Source organism: Panthera onca, chromosome B2 (genome assembly GCF_046562875.1).
Source record: "Panthera onca isolate mPanOnc1 chromosome B2, mPanOnc1 haplotype 2, whole genome shotgun sequence".
Taxonomy (NCBI): domain Eukaryota; kingdom Metazoa; phylum Chordata; class Mammalia; order Carnivora; family Felidae; genus Panthera; species Panthera onca.
In genome coordinates this window covers 86,773,790-86,792,309 of record NC_138343.1, presented here as the reverse complement: position 1 = coordinate 86,792,309, position 18,520 = coordinate 86,773,790, and the positions used below count along the sequence as shown (strand labels likewise).

The window sequence follows — 18,520 nt, the reverse complement described above, 5'->3', positions numbered from 1 at the left end:
ACGGAGATAAATAAATGAGGTCTCACGGCACAGGACTATTCATGACTTCAAGTCTGTAACTTTCATTCTGGATTTGATAGCAAAAACTAAAAAATCAAATGCAGAACATGATGTTGATAACATGGTACACCCTACTCAGATGAAGCTCTACCATAGTGCAAATCACTATTTGCAGTTGACAGAGTTAACATTTTTGATCACAGAACTCTCACAGAACTCTCTCACAGGGTCTCATTTTCATAAAGTAAATTTTGACTGAGTTTACTAAGTTTTTAACATGTAAATTCCAAAACAGCTATCTGGTTTTTAAACACTTGCATTTCAAATTTTAAAATTCAAGTCAATTTCTCTATCAATGCTTACCTAGTATTTAGACACACAAAATATATGCAAGTAGATTTCTAGTGAGGCTACCAATAAGATATCAAATACTTACAAATCAAAAGCAGTCAAGTAGCATGAAGAGTTTCATTTCTTAAACAGACCACACAAAAAACAGAAGACTGGATCAAAAAAAAAAATGATAGTGCTAGAATTATTCATGATTATCTCAATTCAGTCTATTGATGAATTATCAGGTGAGTACCCTAATCACTTCAATTCTACGATCAAAATATTTCTATACAAATTAAATACATCAATATTAAAACAGCCCTATTTATTTTAGTAAGCAGACTATTAACTCCATAATGGAACTTAATTTTTCTTTTTTATAGAACACTTTATAATTTTTACATACTTTAAAATGAATGCTAACAATTAATAGCAATGGCCAAAATAATAAGCAAAGAAGACACAATATGTTAGAGGATGATTAAGAAGTAATAAAGATTATACAGAGAGGGACTTAATTATAAATGAATAGTTTTGTTTCATTCCTCCCTTCATTCATTCACTCAATAAACATTTATCCTATCCAGGTGCCATGCTAGATACTAGAGATAAAATGGTGAACAAATCAAACTTGGTAGCAGCCCTTGTCGAACATTGAGTTTAGCAAGGCAGTTACACACTAAGCAAATAATCTGGCCTCCCAGAAGCAATAATGCTGGAGCTGGGTGATGAAGGATAAGAAGGAGCTACTGTGGCAAAAAGAGTTTTCCAGGTAGGGGAGAGCAAGTCCTGGGATCCCGTGGTAGGAGGAAGCATGGTGCTCACAACAGTATGTCAAGGGTCAAAACCTTGAGAACAAGGAAGGACAAGGTCTGCAGCTCAGAGAGAGGCTTGGCTAGAAGTGTAAATCTGGGACTCATCTACATAGAGAGGGTAACAGAAACACAGCTCTGTCTCCAGAACACAGTGCAGACACAATTAACAGCGAAAGGTTGGTAGGAAGTTAATAAAGACAGTATTCAAAATACAGAAGGAGGGATGGGCTCCGTGGTGGAAAAGGACTGCCCTTTGAGTAGCAGGAGGGAGGAAACAGGCATACCAGGAACACATATTCAAACTCTTAGCATTTTTTTGGTTTGTTAAATATAAAGATTTAGTGGAACCATCTCCACTAGGCAATGTAGGCAAGGAAACATGGATATCTGGGTTCATCTGGGTTGGAATTTTGTCAGGAAAATGCATCAAAAACACAGGAAGCAAGCGAAATCAAGGATCTAAAGAGTTGTAGAAAATGGGTGACTCAGTCGGTTAAGCATCCAACTTTGTCTCAGATCATGATCTCATAGTTCATGGGTTCAAGCCTCACGTTGGGCTCAGAGGCTGGAGCCTGTTTCAGATTCTGTGTCTCCCTCTCTCTCTGCCCCTTCCCTGCTTGTGTGCTGTCTCTCTCTCTCTCAAAAATAAATAAACATTAAAAAAATAAAATAAAATTTAAAAAATAAAAATAAAAGGTAAAAGTTATAGAATCTAAACTGGATCAGAAGGGAAATGAGGGAAAGAAGTGGATGATGTGTTGGTAGAAAGTAGCAAGGCCAGTAGATGAGACACTGCAAGGAGGTCGAAGTACAACCACAGTGAGGGAAGGCTAGACGGAGAGGAGATCCTGCTAAGAGTAAAGTGGCTGATGTAGTGGTATCACAAACAGAGCAACTACTGGGATGCAAGGTCCAAGGTGTGACCATGGGAGTTGATGTCTCAGTAGAACAAGGTTTTTGGAGACAAGCAGATTGAAGATCCGAGGCCACCAAGTTGGACGGATCCTCCTTGCAGACACTGAGGACACTGGGAAATTGCAACAGGTTTGTGATGAGGAAGAACACTGTAATCTGGGTGCCAAATGCTCAGTAAATGAGGGGAAATGACCCCAACTATAGTGGAGAGGGGAGAGGAGAGAGGAGAGAGGAGGGAGAGAGAGAGAGAGTTGAAGAGCATCAGAATGAGCATGTCTCTGTTGTATTTTGTTATCGCTGCCTTCTCAGACAACCAACTTGAAGAGTAATGATGGAGAAGCAAAACCATGTCCCAGGTGACAACAATCTCTCTACCTATCCCCCCAAATACATGAGATGTGAGGAGGGCTCTTAGCAGGGCTCCAAGTGGGCCTCAGGAGAGGACAGGTCTCAGTGAAGTCAGGAGGGGAAGGGAGCTTTTCAGGGTAAGGAGATTATACAGCAGAGCAGACAATCACAGTGCAACAGTTCCTCAGGGAACAAGGGAAGTCTGGAAGGTGGGGAAGGGAGAGCTGTGAATCATAGCTGAGAAGGAAAGACCATTACGGAGATGAAGGTGCAGGGGAGGACAGGTGGCAGAGAGGTCAGAGTGGATCAATAAAAGCAGAGATGGTAGATTTAAAGTAAAAAACAATTTTGAGAAAAAAAGCACATAGATCCTGGTAGTTAGAAATAAATCACTTGGCTGAGGTGGTGGCAGACAGATATCATGGTCTCTATGTGCCTGTATAGGCTGGATGCCACATCTGGAGCAGGATTTCTCAACCTCAGTGAAATGAACATTTGGGGCCAGATCATTATCTACTATGGGGAGCCATCCTGCGTATTGTGAGATGTTCAGCAGGATCCCTACCATCGACTGACCAGATGCCAATAGCATCCCCAACTCCGGTGACTACCAAAATTGTTGCCAGATATTGCACAATGTACACTGAGAGCAAAACCATCCCCCACTAAGAAACGCTGATCTAGAGCAACGGACCGGCTCTGGGGAGTGAAGCAGCACTGGACCGGCTGTAACAATGCCTCCATGTCTGAACATATTTTTGGAACCGGTCAACTCTAATAGTTACAGAGTTGTGGAAGAAAGGCAGTCTCATTATTCCATAGACATACACAATTCTTAATTAATAAAAAGAATCTCCTCTGTTTCACACCTCTCATTTTTTGCTCTGAAGATCCTTTTGACTGTTTCCTCAGAGGATGATAAAGACTTGCGTCTACTTTGAATATTCAAAAAAATGCCCTGTGTCTTCTTCTTGACTGCATCCACAGGTTTGGGTATGTGCCAAGTTCCTTCCTGCCCCAGAGCATTTCCCCATGTCACCCCACGCATCAGCGCTCAAATTACAGACCACTTCTTCAGGAAGACACTTTGTCATTCTATCAACCCTATACTTTTCCCTCAGAGCACTTTTCACAATTATATCTGCATTGTTACTGGGTGTGATTTGTTAGATATCCGTTTCCTCCATTGAATATATGTTTTATGAAGGCAGGAACCTTCTCTCTTTTATTCATGGCTGGATCCTCTGCATAGAGTGCTTGGCTCAATAAATATCTGTTAAATAAATGAATTACTAGAAGAATGTTGAGAGTATTTTGAGAATACATATCATACTCCCCAGAATGATTGCTTTAAAGGGGATGATGGTGATATTTATACAAGTATAGTTTTCTGATTCTTTTTTAAATCATCTACCTTTATAAAAGTATTCTTTTTTTTAAACATTCCAAATAAAAAAATATAGTAAACAGTATCATTCAAAGAACCATGAGATGTACCTAGGTTTGACCCGTAAATAGATCACAGTGGTTAACCCATGTGCTATGACACTAAACTCATACACACTCTAACTGGTTTACTTAATTCCTTCAAATACGTCTTGAGCCTTGCTCTGTACTAAGCCCTGGGATGTGCAGGGTAACTATTTCGGGGTACACTACACCAAGCAAGGAAGCATCCTACGGGCCCAACCTCAGGCAGCGTTCAGACGGCATTCTCCAGCTGGGTTCCTCAGGATCTCAGCCTTAGCAGTTTGCAAGCATTCCAGCTGAATAAAAAGACAAGAAAGAAAAGCACAGTGAGCTAAAGGCAAAAAAAGCACACTCTGGGCCTTCATGATGCGAATGCTTTAGAACCCCATGGAGGCACCTAGGGGAGTTTTATAGTCCAGATTCAACTTTTTGACTGAATGCTCTTTAATAAGAAATGGTCTGGCATGTTTTTTACATTGTTTTTTTCCCCTCACTGGAATTTCAGAGACTAAGCAGGAAAATGTGTTTAAGAACCAACAATAGCTAAATTAAAGGTTACAGTAAAAATTAAAACATCAGATGGCCAAAGGGAAAAATTAAGATTTAATAAAATAAAGTTACAAAGGTCTACACCACAAATACTAGTTGACTTGTCCTTTATAGCAATTTTACTTTTCTTCCAAACATGAATATTAGTGAAATTAAGTTCAAACCAAGTATGTCTTGCCTAAGTATCTACAGAAAGATAATTTTCTATCAAGGAGCAGATTTCTGAAAACTGCTCAAAAAATAACATCTAGAGAGGGTGAAAATTAGTAGGAAATGGAAAACAGATTCTTACAGCAGATTTAGGATTAGCACAACTGGAAATATAAAATAGAATGAAGTTGTCAGGCTTAAAACAGCTCCTTGGCTATATACTCATTTAATCACCCCCTGCCCCCACCACATCGTGAACCTCTTCTCAGACTTTCTTCTCAATCACTCATATAACTCCAAACAGAAAAGTAAATTATTTGAATAGTCTGGGACCTGGTCCTCATTAGAGGATCTAACTCCCATTTTCTAATATATTCAAGTCGCAAAATTAATTCCAATCTGGATAATCTTAAACAGGCTCCCTTCTGTCCCATTTTTATTTTGAAAAGTGGTAACAGGGTAAAAATATTAAACTGTACCTATTTCTGCTGATTTCTATAAAAGAGGGAGCTATGATTTCTAACCTAACTAAAATACAGTATTTGGATATATCATAATTTCTTTAAGTATTCCATTGTTCCTGAACATCATATTGTTTTGAACATTTTCATACAATTATATTTTTTTTATTTCTGGTTTTCTTTAATTATTGAAAATAGGATGTCTAGACTTTCATTTATTTCTAATTTATGTTTTGACAAACCTAAAAATCAGCCTCATTTTCAACTGATCCAGGATTACTGAGCAGGACGGAGGCTCAGAATAATTCAAGGCACGTTGTTTAATTAGCTGAGAGATTTTCCTAGCAACCTGTCACTGCTAGTTTCTCTCCAGAATCTAGGTTATAAACTTCAGGCTCTTACAGGCTAATGCAAACACTAACAGAGATGGACACTTCAGCTTCACAATGGCAAAAGAACATTTATTATCACAGAGAAGTGGGGGGGGGGGGGGGAACCTTATCTTTCTGACAGTCTTGTAAATGCTCCCAATAATTAGACACATGGAGAACAAGAATCCTAAAAGTTAAAAGAATCCAAAATTGAAGGACACATTTAACTCGATATTTTTCAGATTCCAAACACTATTAAAAATCATAAGATAAATTAAAGTCCCTTGCTATTTGGAGACCAACTCACTAAATGGGCTCTCCTCAGAAATTATCTAATCAGAACATGCTATACTCTGCAAAGTTTAGTGAAATGGACACCTTTTTAAAGGTGAATTAAAATGAGTCAAAGGATCGCCTTTGAAAAGGTTTATTGTTATCTATTATTTACTATTTTTACTATATGTTATTTACTCTTTACTATATATACTTTTATATAATTTGTATCCTTGGTTATAATCTTGGTTTTGTATAAGTAACATTTGTTTTTACATTTTATTAGGTATACTTCATATTTCAAGTTTCCCTTAAATGAAGTGTCTACTTCACTCAGCCAGACCTTCCTCCTCCCACTTCCTTGTATTTTTCCTATAGCAGGGAGGGATATGGATTTCTTCCTAAGTGAAGGTGCTCACTTCTTCCCACAAAGCCAAAGAGATCCAGGCCAGTCTCCTGCCTTTCCCTTCTTCAGAATCTAGAAATAGATTCATGGCTGGACCACCCTGGCAGGGTCCCAGGAGCAAAACTACAGGAAGAAAGGCTAGAGTTGCTCTCCAGGCATCTAGCTCTCAGAGCTGCTCACACCCCGTTAGGTATACAATCACATAAGCCCTGAGGGTAGTGCTATTTGGTACAGGAAGCTTGTGAGGTAGCTCTTTTTCTGTGAATTGAGAGTAATCACATTCAGGGTCTCTTTCAGTAGTGACCATCTGCAGCTTTCTGAGCCCACTGGCACCACAGAACCAGATTATTCTATGAGTTCTAGAATGTACTCATCGCAGCCTCATCTCCCACATGCATGATCCCCAAACTATAAAGGTAAAACATCCCCTTCCACAAACTAGTCTTTGTAACCACCTGTGTAAATAGCATGAGACTCTGATCTGTCTACTTCTACTTGGGGCAGAATGCTCCTCTCAACCTTGCCTCACTTTAGAGACCAGCACTCCTGAGGTCTGAGATCTGGTCCCTCGGCTCACCTGTTCCCTAAGCAAGGTCCACACATGTGTCCCCTCAAGTCCTGAGCATCCACCATTTAGCCCAAGATCAAATTAAATTCCTGAGGAACAAGTCCCACTATCAATGCTGTATCTTTAGGATACAATTCAAATGCAGCTTGCTCAAAAACACCTCCAAAGTTTTGGAGATTTTTTTGAATGATTCATAAAATACTTACTGAGGAACTAGTTTATGTAAGACCAAGAGCTGAGTTCCTGGGATACAACAGCTAATGTAGGAGTTCTTCCTCTCATAGGGCTAACAGTGGACATGGTGGACAGCAAGAAGTGGCTTGAGAGTGTTTTAGCCTTCATAATCATCACTGATCTCTTCTCAAAGACATCCTAAGTAAGCACACTGCCCCCAGGCCACAGCGAGCTCTGCTTCACAAACATAGCCTCAAGACCAACTCCTAGCCCTTCCCTTTTAAACAAAAGGCTGCCCTTCAGCCCCATCCTGGCCACTGCCAGGGCCTGTTTAATTCATTCTTTAACCTTAATTGTGATACATGCCATGGGCTCTAAGCAGTTTCCTCATGTAAAAATAGTAACACCTACCTCATTGTGTTGTTGTGAGGATTAAACAAGTCTCAGAAACTATCTGTCCCATGACAGTTAGCTGTTATTATTATTGTTGTTGTTTTATTGTTACTTATAATTGATTATTAACACAGCAGAGAACTTGGCTCATCCTGTGTAATCAGGGAAGGGACTTCCCTGAGGATGGAACATCCAAGTTGATCTCTCAAAGATAATTATTACCTGGGGAGGGGTGGGAAGAAGGGTGGTTGGGAGGTGCCCTGGGCAGAGTCAACAGCCTGTGCAAAGGTCCTAAAAGCAGAAAGAAGCAGGGCCTGTTAGAGGCCAGAGCGCAGACCACACAAGCAGTATTAAGAATACTGGTCTCAGGGCTCCTGGCTGGCTCAGTAGGGGGAGCATGCAACTCTTGATCCTGGGGTCATGAGTTTAAGCCCCACATTGGCCACAGAGATTACTTAAAAAGAGAGAGAGAGAGAGAGAGAGAGAATGAGAATATTGGTCTCTGTCCTAAAATCAGTGGGAGTCCACAGAAGGTTTTAAAGTGAGAGACTTGAATGATGAAATTTGCATTTTAAAAAGATTGCTCTGGCTGTGGTTTGAAGGTTATTGGAAAGGTGCCAGAGTCCCCAAAGGAACAAAAGGGAACTTCCAACTCTTTGGCTCACCCTATAAGAGTAATCACTAGTTCACGCAATCAACCTCTCCCTAACATCAAAACCCCTCTGGTTTCCTGTCTGAGGGATCACATCTACTTGCCTTCATCAGATATCATCCTGAACAACCATGCCAAGTACTTGGCCCCTGGGTCTTATACATGGCTAGCACTAACTCATTGGTTGGCTGACATTGAATTCTCTGTTCAAGTGGGTTCCACTCTCCCCTTCAGTGGTTGAGAAGTTCAATAGTGGTGTCTAAGGAGAAATCTTAAGTAGAGAGAGACAGACTGAGTGTCAAGTTCCCCATCTCACTCAACCCCAATCAGTCTCCTCACATGCATGAACATGGTATGCACCTGTCCCTGCCCAGCCTCCCACAAGGTTCTGCTGGCAACCAAGCACCTCCCACCACCAGGCCTTAACTGACTGGTCTATGAGTCTGGACCTAATAGCAAGCTAAGCCAACCAGACCCCTTCCCTGGGATTTAGAATTGGAATCACCAGTCTCCAGATCAATTGGACTGCTTACTTACAAATAGAAAACAATACGGGAAATGATGTTGGTGGCTATTTTTATGCTAATCCTATCTCTACTTAAAATTTTGATGTTTTGCTTATCATCACCTTGAAATGTTATATTAAAATATTATTTATTTTGAGAAGATGTGGTATATGTATACAAAGGAATATTACTCAGCCATAAAAAGAATGAAATCTTGCCATTTGCAATCATGTGGATGGAGGTAGGGAGTATTATGCTAAGTGAAATAAATCAGTCAGAAAAAGACAAATACCATATGATTTCATTCATATGTATTATTTAAGAAACAAAACAAACCAGCATCAGGAAAAAGAGAGAGAGAGAGAGAGAGAGAGAGAGAGAGAGAGAGAGAGGCAAAACAAGAAACAGACTCTTAACTATAGAGAACAAATCAATGGTTACCACAGGGGAGGTGGGAAGGGGGATGAATTAAATAGGTGATGGGGATTAAGGAGGGCACTTGTGATAAGCACAAGGTGTTATATGTAAGTGTTAAATCATTAAATTGTAGACCTGAAACTAATATTACACTATATGTTAATTAACTGTAATTTAAATAAAAACTTAAAAAATACAAGTTAATATATGAACCTTTAGGGGGATATTGCACAATCTATGTATGATAGATTGTACTTGATTGAAAGTTGAAAAGTATTAAAGGTCTCACTGAGACCACAATTAAATAATCTTCTAATCTGTATAAATCTCATTTAAATAAGTGAAAGTAAGATGCATGCTGATTTTATAGACTTTAACATTTTTATCTGCTTAACAAAAGCTGAAGCTGAACAGATGATTTATCAGGTAAAGTGATTAAAGAATGGATCAGTGGAACTGAATAAAATGCTATACAAAGTTTAAAATATACATATTATTTACCTTAATCACTGAGTTTTCCAGTGATTTCTCAAATTTTGCACCTTACCTGTCTCAACTTAGCCTCAGCTCTGTTTTCTGCCATGTGGACTGGAAACCAAGAAAGTAATTATGCAGGGAAAAGAAGCAGGCATACAGAGAAAAAGAGGCAAGAGGTGGAAACAGGACATTCTGGATCTTCCATGCACTCCTGCTGTGGGCATACATGAAACAACCTAGATCCTCATAATAAATTCCTTGTTTATTTAAGCTAACTCAACTTAGGTTAAAAGATTCCCAAGAAATTCAAATAGAGTTCCTACATAAAATTTTGTTTGGGGGAAAAAAAGGAGGGGACCTTTGTTGCTTTAAAAACACATGGAGACATACCTATTCATTTATTATGAGCTCATCTGAAAACTTATCATTTAAATTTTAGCTACTGCTTCTAGGGGAAAATGCACTCCAAGAACTCCCCAAAAAACAGGTTTAGATAACTAATGTACATATTTTTGTGGCATTTAATACTGTTTCCTCTACATTCCTTAAAAGGCCAAGCACCTAAAGACTCAGTTTTTTTTCTTCAAGGTTTATTCATTTCTGAGAGAGGAAGAGTGCAAGTGAGGGAGGGGCAGAGAGCCAGGGAGAGGGGATCCAAAGCAAGATCCACCCTGTCAGGGCAGAGCCTGATGTGGGGCTCAAACTCACAAACTGTGAGATCGTGATCTGAGTGAGCCAAGCTTAACCTACTAAGCTATCCAGTGCCCCCTGAAGACTCAGTTTTAAATGGTTTTCCATACAAATTCATTATATGAGGAGGCAAATGCTATTTATGCCTCTGGCTTAGTGGTCAGCCACTAAATGTGTAAAAAACATTATTTTGGTAAAGAGAGAATTTACTGATGTCACTAGATATCATTTAAAGGCATGAAATATATTTATAAAAATAGTTAAGAAAACGTGTTTAAATTTTAAGTATCTTTTGATCAGCTTCTTGGCTCAGCTAAATGAACTTGGGAAAGAAAGAAGGGATTTTCCCCTGCAGCATAACTACTATAAAAACACAATGCAGATACAGTACTTTCCATTTATCAGTGTAAAGATTGGCTGTGATACTTCTCAAAACATGCCATCTCCCCCAAAAGATTAGTAACAGGAATTTAAGTCTTTGTACTTAAAAACAGACCAAATAAATGTAGCCTGTGAAAACAAAATACATATTTTATAAAATGGAGCCCCACATTCACATATCATGTGCTGCCATGTTACTAAGGGCTAGTCACTTACCTTCTTTAAGTCTCAATTTTTCCATTTTCTAAAAATACAGATAATACCACCTTGTCACAAGGCTTTTATAATGCATGGCACACCTAGTTCAAAAACTGACAAATCACAGGGCCCCAGTAAACCTCAATGCATCTCCCTTTATTATACATACAAATGTGAATCATATAGTGAATTGCTCAGATGACAGGTATGTGGGTGAATTTTTACTTTTGCTTCATTTTTCGCTAATGTAGTTTACATGCTAAGTAAAATTTTTTTTTACTTACATGGCACTAAAATTTTTTTAATGCCAAAAATGCATATGGCAGCAATCTCTAGCAGAAGCTTGCACTCACCTTGGAAATGCAGGAAACATTTCTCAAAACCACAGCAATTCTTTGACATATCAAAATTATTCATTGGCCTTACCCTTAGGAAATGTTCGTTGGTGGAATCCCCTCTTTTACTGGTGAGCTTCTTTTCAAATAAAATCTGCTTGGTACACAAGATTGAAAAGGTTTAACCTTTATAGTTTCACTTTCATTAAAATGTTTCCAGGTTGCCAGAGCTTCACTCAGAATTTTTTTTCATTTTTTTAATGTTTATTTATTTTTGAGAAGGAAAGAGACAGAGTAAGAGTTGGGGAGGGGCAGAGAGAGAGAGAGAGACAGAGACAGACAGACAGACAGACAGTATCCAAAGCAGGCTCCAGGCTCTGAGCTGTCAGCACAGAGCCCGAAACGGGGCTCGAACTCAGAAACCGTGAGATCATGACCTGAACCAAAGTTGGACACTTAACCAATTGAGCCACCCAGGCACCCCAAAACAGTTTATTCTTGCTATTATTGTATATTTGTTTAATAATATTTTAGTATTATGCTTTAGAAATACTTGACAATTTTTAAAAATACTAATTATTTTTGATCTGAGAAATTTATAGTAATTAAAGGGAAGTATCACCAACTCTTAAGCAGGCAGAAGTAAAATGCAAGAGTCTACAGGAACAAAGAATTTATAGGAACAAAGCCAAGAGATTGAAAAATATGTGAATTATATGTGTAAGTCTTTACCATCAAAAACTAGCTACATTAGATGATTCTTCAGTAAACTGAAAGGCTTGTTAATTTCAAACATCAGATTACATCAATATGTCTTTTTTGTTTTTAAGTTTATTTATTTACTTTAAGGGGGAAGGGGCAGAGAGAGAATCTCAAGCAGGCTCCGCACTACCAGCTTAGAGCCCGACCCAGGGCTCGATCCCATGAACCATGAGATCATAACCTAAGCTGAAATCAAGAGTCAGACTTTTAACCAATTGAGATACACATGCACCCCCTCAAGTTAATATGTCTTAAAAGGAGGGGTGCCTAGGTGGCTCAGTCAGTTAAGCATCCGACTTCAGCTCAGGTCACAATCCCACAGTTTATGAGTTTCAGCCCCACATCTTGCTCTCTCTTGTCAGTGCGGAGCTGACTACAGATCCTCTGTCCATCTCTCTCTCTCTGTCTCTCTGTCACTCTCTCTCTCAAAAATAAATAAATAAAACATATATATATATATAAATAAAAGAAATGTTACTTTGAAGCATAAAATAATTAGGATACATGCCAACAGTCCCAATCATTATTTTATTTATGTATTAAATATGGTGATAATTTATCTGTAATTCTTATTTCATAAATTGAAATATTTCATATTTCTAATGCCAGTAAATTAGTACAGTTTTCACATCAGTACATCACTGTATGGTGTCTAATAAATGATATTAGAAATCCCTTTAGTCTAAAGGCAAACATTTAAGGGTACCCCACTAGCATACTTTCCTATATGGAATATTCATTCCTGAAATTTAACAGGGATGCTTGTGCCCTTTCAGAGAGTAAAGATGACTAAGTTCTCCCTCCAATAAAAAGAAGTGAGATGATCTAACTGTAATAGAAAAGCTCCAATGTATGATTAAAGTACAGTTTACCACCTAAATAGAAATTTAGGTCAACCAAACAAAATTACCCCATTTTTGCAAAACCTTACCATCCTTTTAGTATATGAAAGACTTACTCAGAACATATTCCTGAGATCATAACTTTAAGACCTTTCTATTAAACAACTGGTATGATAAGTTATAGTTAAAAATAATTTGAAATAGAGACACCTGGGTGGCTCAGTCCATTAAGTGTCCAACTCTTGATTTCGGCTCAGGTTATGATCTCATGGTCTGTGAGACTGAGCCCTATGTCAGCTGTCAGCACAGAACTACTTAGGGTTCTCTCTCTCCCCCTCTCCCTGCCCCTCCCCCATCTCAAAGTAAATAAATAAACTTAAAAAAAATAATTCAAGGGTGTCTGGGTGGCTCAGTCGGTTTAGCATCCAACTCTTGGTTTTGGCTCAGATCATGATCTCACAGTTGTGAGATCGAGCCCTGCATCAGGCTCCATGTGGACAGCACAGAACCTGCTTGGGATTCTCTTGTTTCCACCCCCCCCTTGGCCCCTCCCACAAACACATGCTCTCTCTCTCTTTCTAATAGTAAGTAAAAATAAATGAATAATAATGCAAAATAATAACCACTTCACCTACTACCAGGAGTCAAAAGCTTTCTCTGACTGCTATTATACAAAGAAGTACTTTACATGCATGATCTCATTCAATCCTCACAATAACTTTATGTGGATGATATTATTGTTGTAACTTTACTGACAAGAAATCTGGGGTGTAAGTAACTCACCAAAAGTGACAGGATTGGAGAGGAATTGATAGAGTCAGGGATCAAAACCTAGTTTGACTCTAAAGCTTGTATTCTTAATTCTGGTACTCCACCTCCAAACCTTATTTAAAAAAATCATAAAACTACTACTTTTCAGAAATATCTAAAATCAAAATGTATAGATTATATGGAAATTATAGAAGAAATATAATCAGTAAATTCTTCTTAACAACATAAGACGTAACTATGTGTATAAGGATAAACGGAGTTATAATCCTATGAGAGAGGGGTAAGAGTTAAATATCTTTTGGAGATGGATCTCACCTAAGGTTGCCAGGATACACACCCAGTGTAAGCCAGCCCAGCAGAATAATCCCAGATAAATAGATATTGACAATGGGAGAGAGCAAAGTCTTTAAATTATGGAACACACTGAATCACCCATTGTTTTCAATATGGTGACAGACATGTAACCACATCTCAAATAGTTGGGACAGGAGATCCAATATCCATGAAATCTATGGAAGCACATGCAGCAAAGCTTCCAGGTCTTCTGTACTGTTTAACATTTTACATATTTGGAAGCATTTAGTATAGTGCTTGGTACAGAGTCAACGTTAGTTTGACTCTTCTTCCCCACCTCCTGCATGGAAATATCCTGGATGGAGGGCACACTCTACAAAAGTGTAGATAAGAGAATGGCTGGGAGTAAAATTGAACATTTTAGATGACACAGTCAGCCTCAGGTAGAATTGGACAAGATGAGGTTCACAGGACTCCAGAAATGTTCCTGTATTTCATTAAAAAAATAATTATCAGAATGGAGGAAGTATAACTCAAGAATCACATGAGATTAAAAAAAATAAACCTAGGAATTTATACAACTATGAAGAGTTGTCATAAGAGCATGAAACAGAAGATAATTCATTAATATTTTCAATATATAAAATATTTACACATCAATAAGAAAAAGATGAATAGCTTCATAGGAAATAAAGGACAAGAGCTTAAACAGGCAAATCACCAGAGTAGAGATATAAAGGAACAGTAAACAAAAATGTTTTCTCTGGTTAGTAACAAAAATGTAAATAAATCAACAATAAGATGCCATTTCCTTCCAATTGCCTTGGCAAAGAATGATGATGGCTAATGGGAACAAGGAAAATGATGTTTTTATACACACAGGTGAGTGTTTAAATGGGTACTCATTCCAGGGGCCAATCTGTACATATGTATCAAAGGCCTTAAAAATGGGCAAGGCCTTTGATCTAGAAATTCCACATCTAAAAACCCATCCTATGGAAATAATTAGGTAAGTGTGCAAAGATATATGCTCAAGGGGGTTCACTGGAGTGTTGTTCATATGAGCAAAAAATGGAAGTAATCTGTATGTTAGGAAATGAATTGAATAGTATATATCCTTCAATGAAGAACCAAGCAGTAATTTAAAATGATAATGTAGAAGGTGCCTGGGTGGCTCAGTCAGTTGAGCACCTGACTCTTGATTTCCATTCAGGTCCCAGGACCCCAGGATCATGGGATTGGGCTCCACTGAGCATGGAGCCTGCTTGAGACTCTCTCTCTCTCTCTCTCTCTCTCTCTCTCTCTCCTTTCTCTCTCTCTCTCTCCCTCCTTTCCTCCCTCCCTCTGCCCCTCTCACCCCCATTCATGCTTTCTCACTCTAAAAAAATAAAAATAAAATAAAATGATGGGGCAGATACATACTTTAAAAAAAATTTTTTTTAATGTTTATTTATTCTTGAGAGAGACACAGACAGAGCATGAACAGGGGAGGGACAGAGAGAGAGGAAGGCACAGAATCCGAAGCTGGCTCCAGCACAGAGCCCAATGCAGGGCTTGAACCCATGAACCGCAAGATCATGACCTGAGCCGAAGTCAGATGCTTAAACCGACTGAGCCACCCAGGTGCCCCGATACATACTTATTAATGTGAGAAAATACTTAACATGTTTTAAGAGAAAAACAAGTAATAAATCAATACATACTGTGTTATATAAAACTGCCTTTGTAAAAATACATATTTCAGATATTAATAATGATTACTGTCATGTGCAAGATTTTAAAACTTTTGGTCATCCGTACTTTCTAATGTTCCTACAATAAACATGTACTTTAATGTGTGTAATTAAAAACATGGGTAAACAAGAAAAGGAGGTTTCCATTTGTGTCCCCATCCAGTGTTTACCAGACATAATAACTTTAGGCAAGTCAATGTATGCCAAGACACAGCTGCTTCAGATAGAAAATTGGGACAATAATAAACTATACCTCTCAGGGCCAGTATGGGAATAAAACCAAAAGCAAAAGCACTCTGAAACTGTAAAGTACTTGATAAACACTGGTTGTTATTACCACCAATAAAAGACAACTCATCAAGAGATTAGGGGAAGAAAAACTGATAGACACTCAGGTGATATGAGAAGAGGAGGGGAAACGCTGGTCCTCCCCACCTGCACAGGCCCTCACGTGTGTGGCAATGCAGTTGTTCCTCAGGGCCACATTCAAGGGAGGCCATGGTAATGATGCAGGTGACAGCACTTAGCAAGTGTCCAGCATAGGAGGTGCTTTCCTGCTCTTCTTTAATTCATTAGGCACTTTACTCTTTCTTTTTATGGATCAGGATACTAAGTCATAAAGAGGTCAGGTAATTTGCTGAAAGCCACACAACTGTGAGGTAGAGAAACCAAGTTTCCAAACCAGCAGACCGGCTCCAGAGGCCACACTCTTAACAATAACATTAACACTAACACAATTAACACTAACAAAGGGAATGTATTCCAGGACACAGTCACACCCTGAAGTGCTGAAGAGATCAAGACCGAGAGCTGTGAGTACAAAGTCCCCAGGCTGGAATGCTAAGACAACACCTCCAACTCAAAATCAAGAAAGTTTCCAATAATCTAAAATGGCCAAAGACTGAATAAGTTACTATGCGAGGTAGTATATCAATCACTGGAAGTCAAAAATGGGGCCATAACACATCTGAGGTTGTTCTGAAACAAACAAAAATGGCCCTAAGCTTACCTGAGCCACAGAAGCCACCAGCAGGGGATGAGGACCTACAACCACCACTGACTGCTATCTCTCAAGGAGGTCCCTGCTATGGCTCAACTATGTCCCTGCCAAGGTTGCACATCCAAGTCCTGACCTCCATTCCCTTAGAGTGTGACTATGTTTAGAGATAAGGCTTTTAGAGAGGTAGTTAAGGTAAAAAGAGGTTATATGGGTGACTTCTAATGTAGTATCACTGGTGTCCTTATAAGAAGAGCTTAGGGGGTGCCTGGGTAGCTCAGTCAGTTAAGCATCTGACAATGGATTTTGGCTCAGATCATGATCTTGTGGTTCATGAGTTCAAGCCCCACATGAGGCACTGTACTGACAGTGCGGAACCTGCTTAGGATTCTCTCTCTTCCTCTCCCTCTGCACCTCTCCACTCACATGTGCGCACTCTCTCTCTCTGTCTCTCTCTGTCTCAAAAATAAATAAACATTAAAAAAAAAGAGCTTAGGACACATGCAAGCACAGAGGAAACAAGTATGTGAGGACACAGCAAAAAAGATGGCCATCTACAAGCCAAGAAAACAGGCCTCAGAAGAAACCAACCCTGCCAACATCTTTATTTCCAATTTACAGCCTCCAGAACCAAGAGAAAATAAATTTCTGCCATTTAGGCCACCTGGTCTGTGGGACTTTGTTAAGGCAGCCCTAGCAGACTAATACAGTTCCCACGGGTGGGCACAGCCCACCAAGAGTGGGTCCTTGCCATCACCATTCTGCTCCATGGTGGAAATGAGCCTTCTCCAGACACTGCTGCCTCCATCCACCAGTCTCTTCAGAGCTTCTCTTCAGCTCACAGGCTGTGCTGTGCCCACTGAGCCCCTACCTCCAGGGCTGGGACAGCCCATGCTCTGCTCAAAGCTGGGCCACAGGTGACTCTGAGAAACCATCAACCTTCTAGGACCCCTGGCCTGAGGCAGCTGCCTGTCCTCCACTGCTCCATAGGAGTACTTGGCCCACCGCTCTCACTTTTCCAGTCAGTGCTCACCTTTCTCCAGGTGTAAAACCCACCACTCTTTGAGGAAAGTCCCTCTGGGGAGTTGCTCCAACTTCTAGGCGTTCAGTTTGTGTGTTCCACCAGAGAGCCATCTTCTTCTAGGGTTTCATAAGTACCGAGGAGGCCCAAGCACAGGGATGAGGGTCCAGGGTGTGGAAGTACTGCCTAAAGCACCTGCCACCTTCCAAAAGTCTGTCTCCACGGTAAACCTACGCGCACCTGCACACTTCCTGCGTAACTTCAGGTTATTATCTTCCTCAGGGGGCTTCTACGAAGCTGTCTTCTATAGGTAACTCCACCAGTCTGTCACACAAAGACCACAAATGTCTTTCCAACTCAGTCCTGTTGCCAGATCCACCCACAGAGGGAAGGGAGAAACAACCACCCATCTCCACATGCTGGGGGATGTAGAGACCCAGCTTCAGCCACGATACCCAGGTACCTGGTATTCAAACGAATATAGGCAGAATCCTTCACCATCCGATCATCTCACTGCTCTGCTTAAAACTGTTGGTATTAAGTCAAATTCCCTTCAATGGACCCCTGCCAACATTTCCAGCATTGTGTCCTGCCACTTGACTTCTTGTTTCCTGGTCACAGTCATGCAGATCTGTTCGTCCATGTTGAACTATTCTCTCTTCGGGGCACTGGTACCCGTCATCTCCTCTGCCCAGGACTCTCTACCCCTCTGCTTTGCCTGGTTAGCTCCTATTCATCCTGCAAATCTCAGGTGTCACTTCCTCTGGGGAGCCTTCCCTGATATCCCCAGGTCTGAGTTAATTACTCTTGGACACGCTCCAGTAGCACCAATGCATCCATACCTACCCCATAATCAGCACTGTCTACAATTACTTGTTTAGAAAGGCAGACTCTATTGCCTCAGCCTCATTTCTACCCATAGCCCCAACCCCAAGCAGTGAGCTCCTTAAGTGGGTGACCATTCATTCCCCTTAGGGGTAATCCTGGTTTTGCCCACTGTCCCAGTATAATTACTAATTATTGTAATTATTGTCCTCTTTTGTTTTCCAGCTTGGATGATAAATTATTTGCTCATCCTGTCTATATAGGCAGGATCCACATCAGTCTTGCTCCCTATCTCGAATCCCTCGGGACTACCATTATTCCCACAAAATTTCCCAAAGGAGAAAAAATAAAAGCAGAGTATATCTCCATTTTAGAATGAAGAACATGAGATCT

General features: G+C 39.8%; 1 protein-coding gene across 11 annotated transcripts in view; it reads right to left on the bottom strand.

The window, feature by feature from the left end:
• Positions 1-18,520, bottom strand: part of KLHL32 (kelch like family member 32) — a 238,094-nt gene that overhangs the window by 188,039 nt on the left and 31,535 nt on the right. For 7 of the 11 annotated variants that reach the window (XM_078447150.2, XM_078447149.2, XM_078447151.2 and 4 more), the window contains exon 2: positions 4,102-4,177. The exons of 1 other annotated variant lie outside the window; for it this stretch is intronic. In XM_078447150.2, coding sequence (XP_078303276.1) covers positions 4,102-4,124 — 23 coding nt within the window. In that variant the 5' untranslated portion in view covers positions 4,125-4,177. Of the gene's footprint in view, positions 1-436; positions 504-4,101; positions 4,178-7,448; positions 8,922-10,973; positions 11,037-18,520 lie in introns of those variants that run through there. 3 more of the 11 variants (XM_078447145.2, XM_078447142.2, XM_078447144.2) reach the window with 3 other exon arrangements.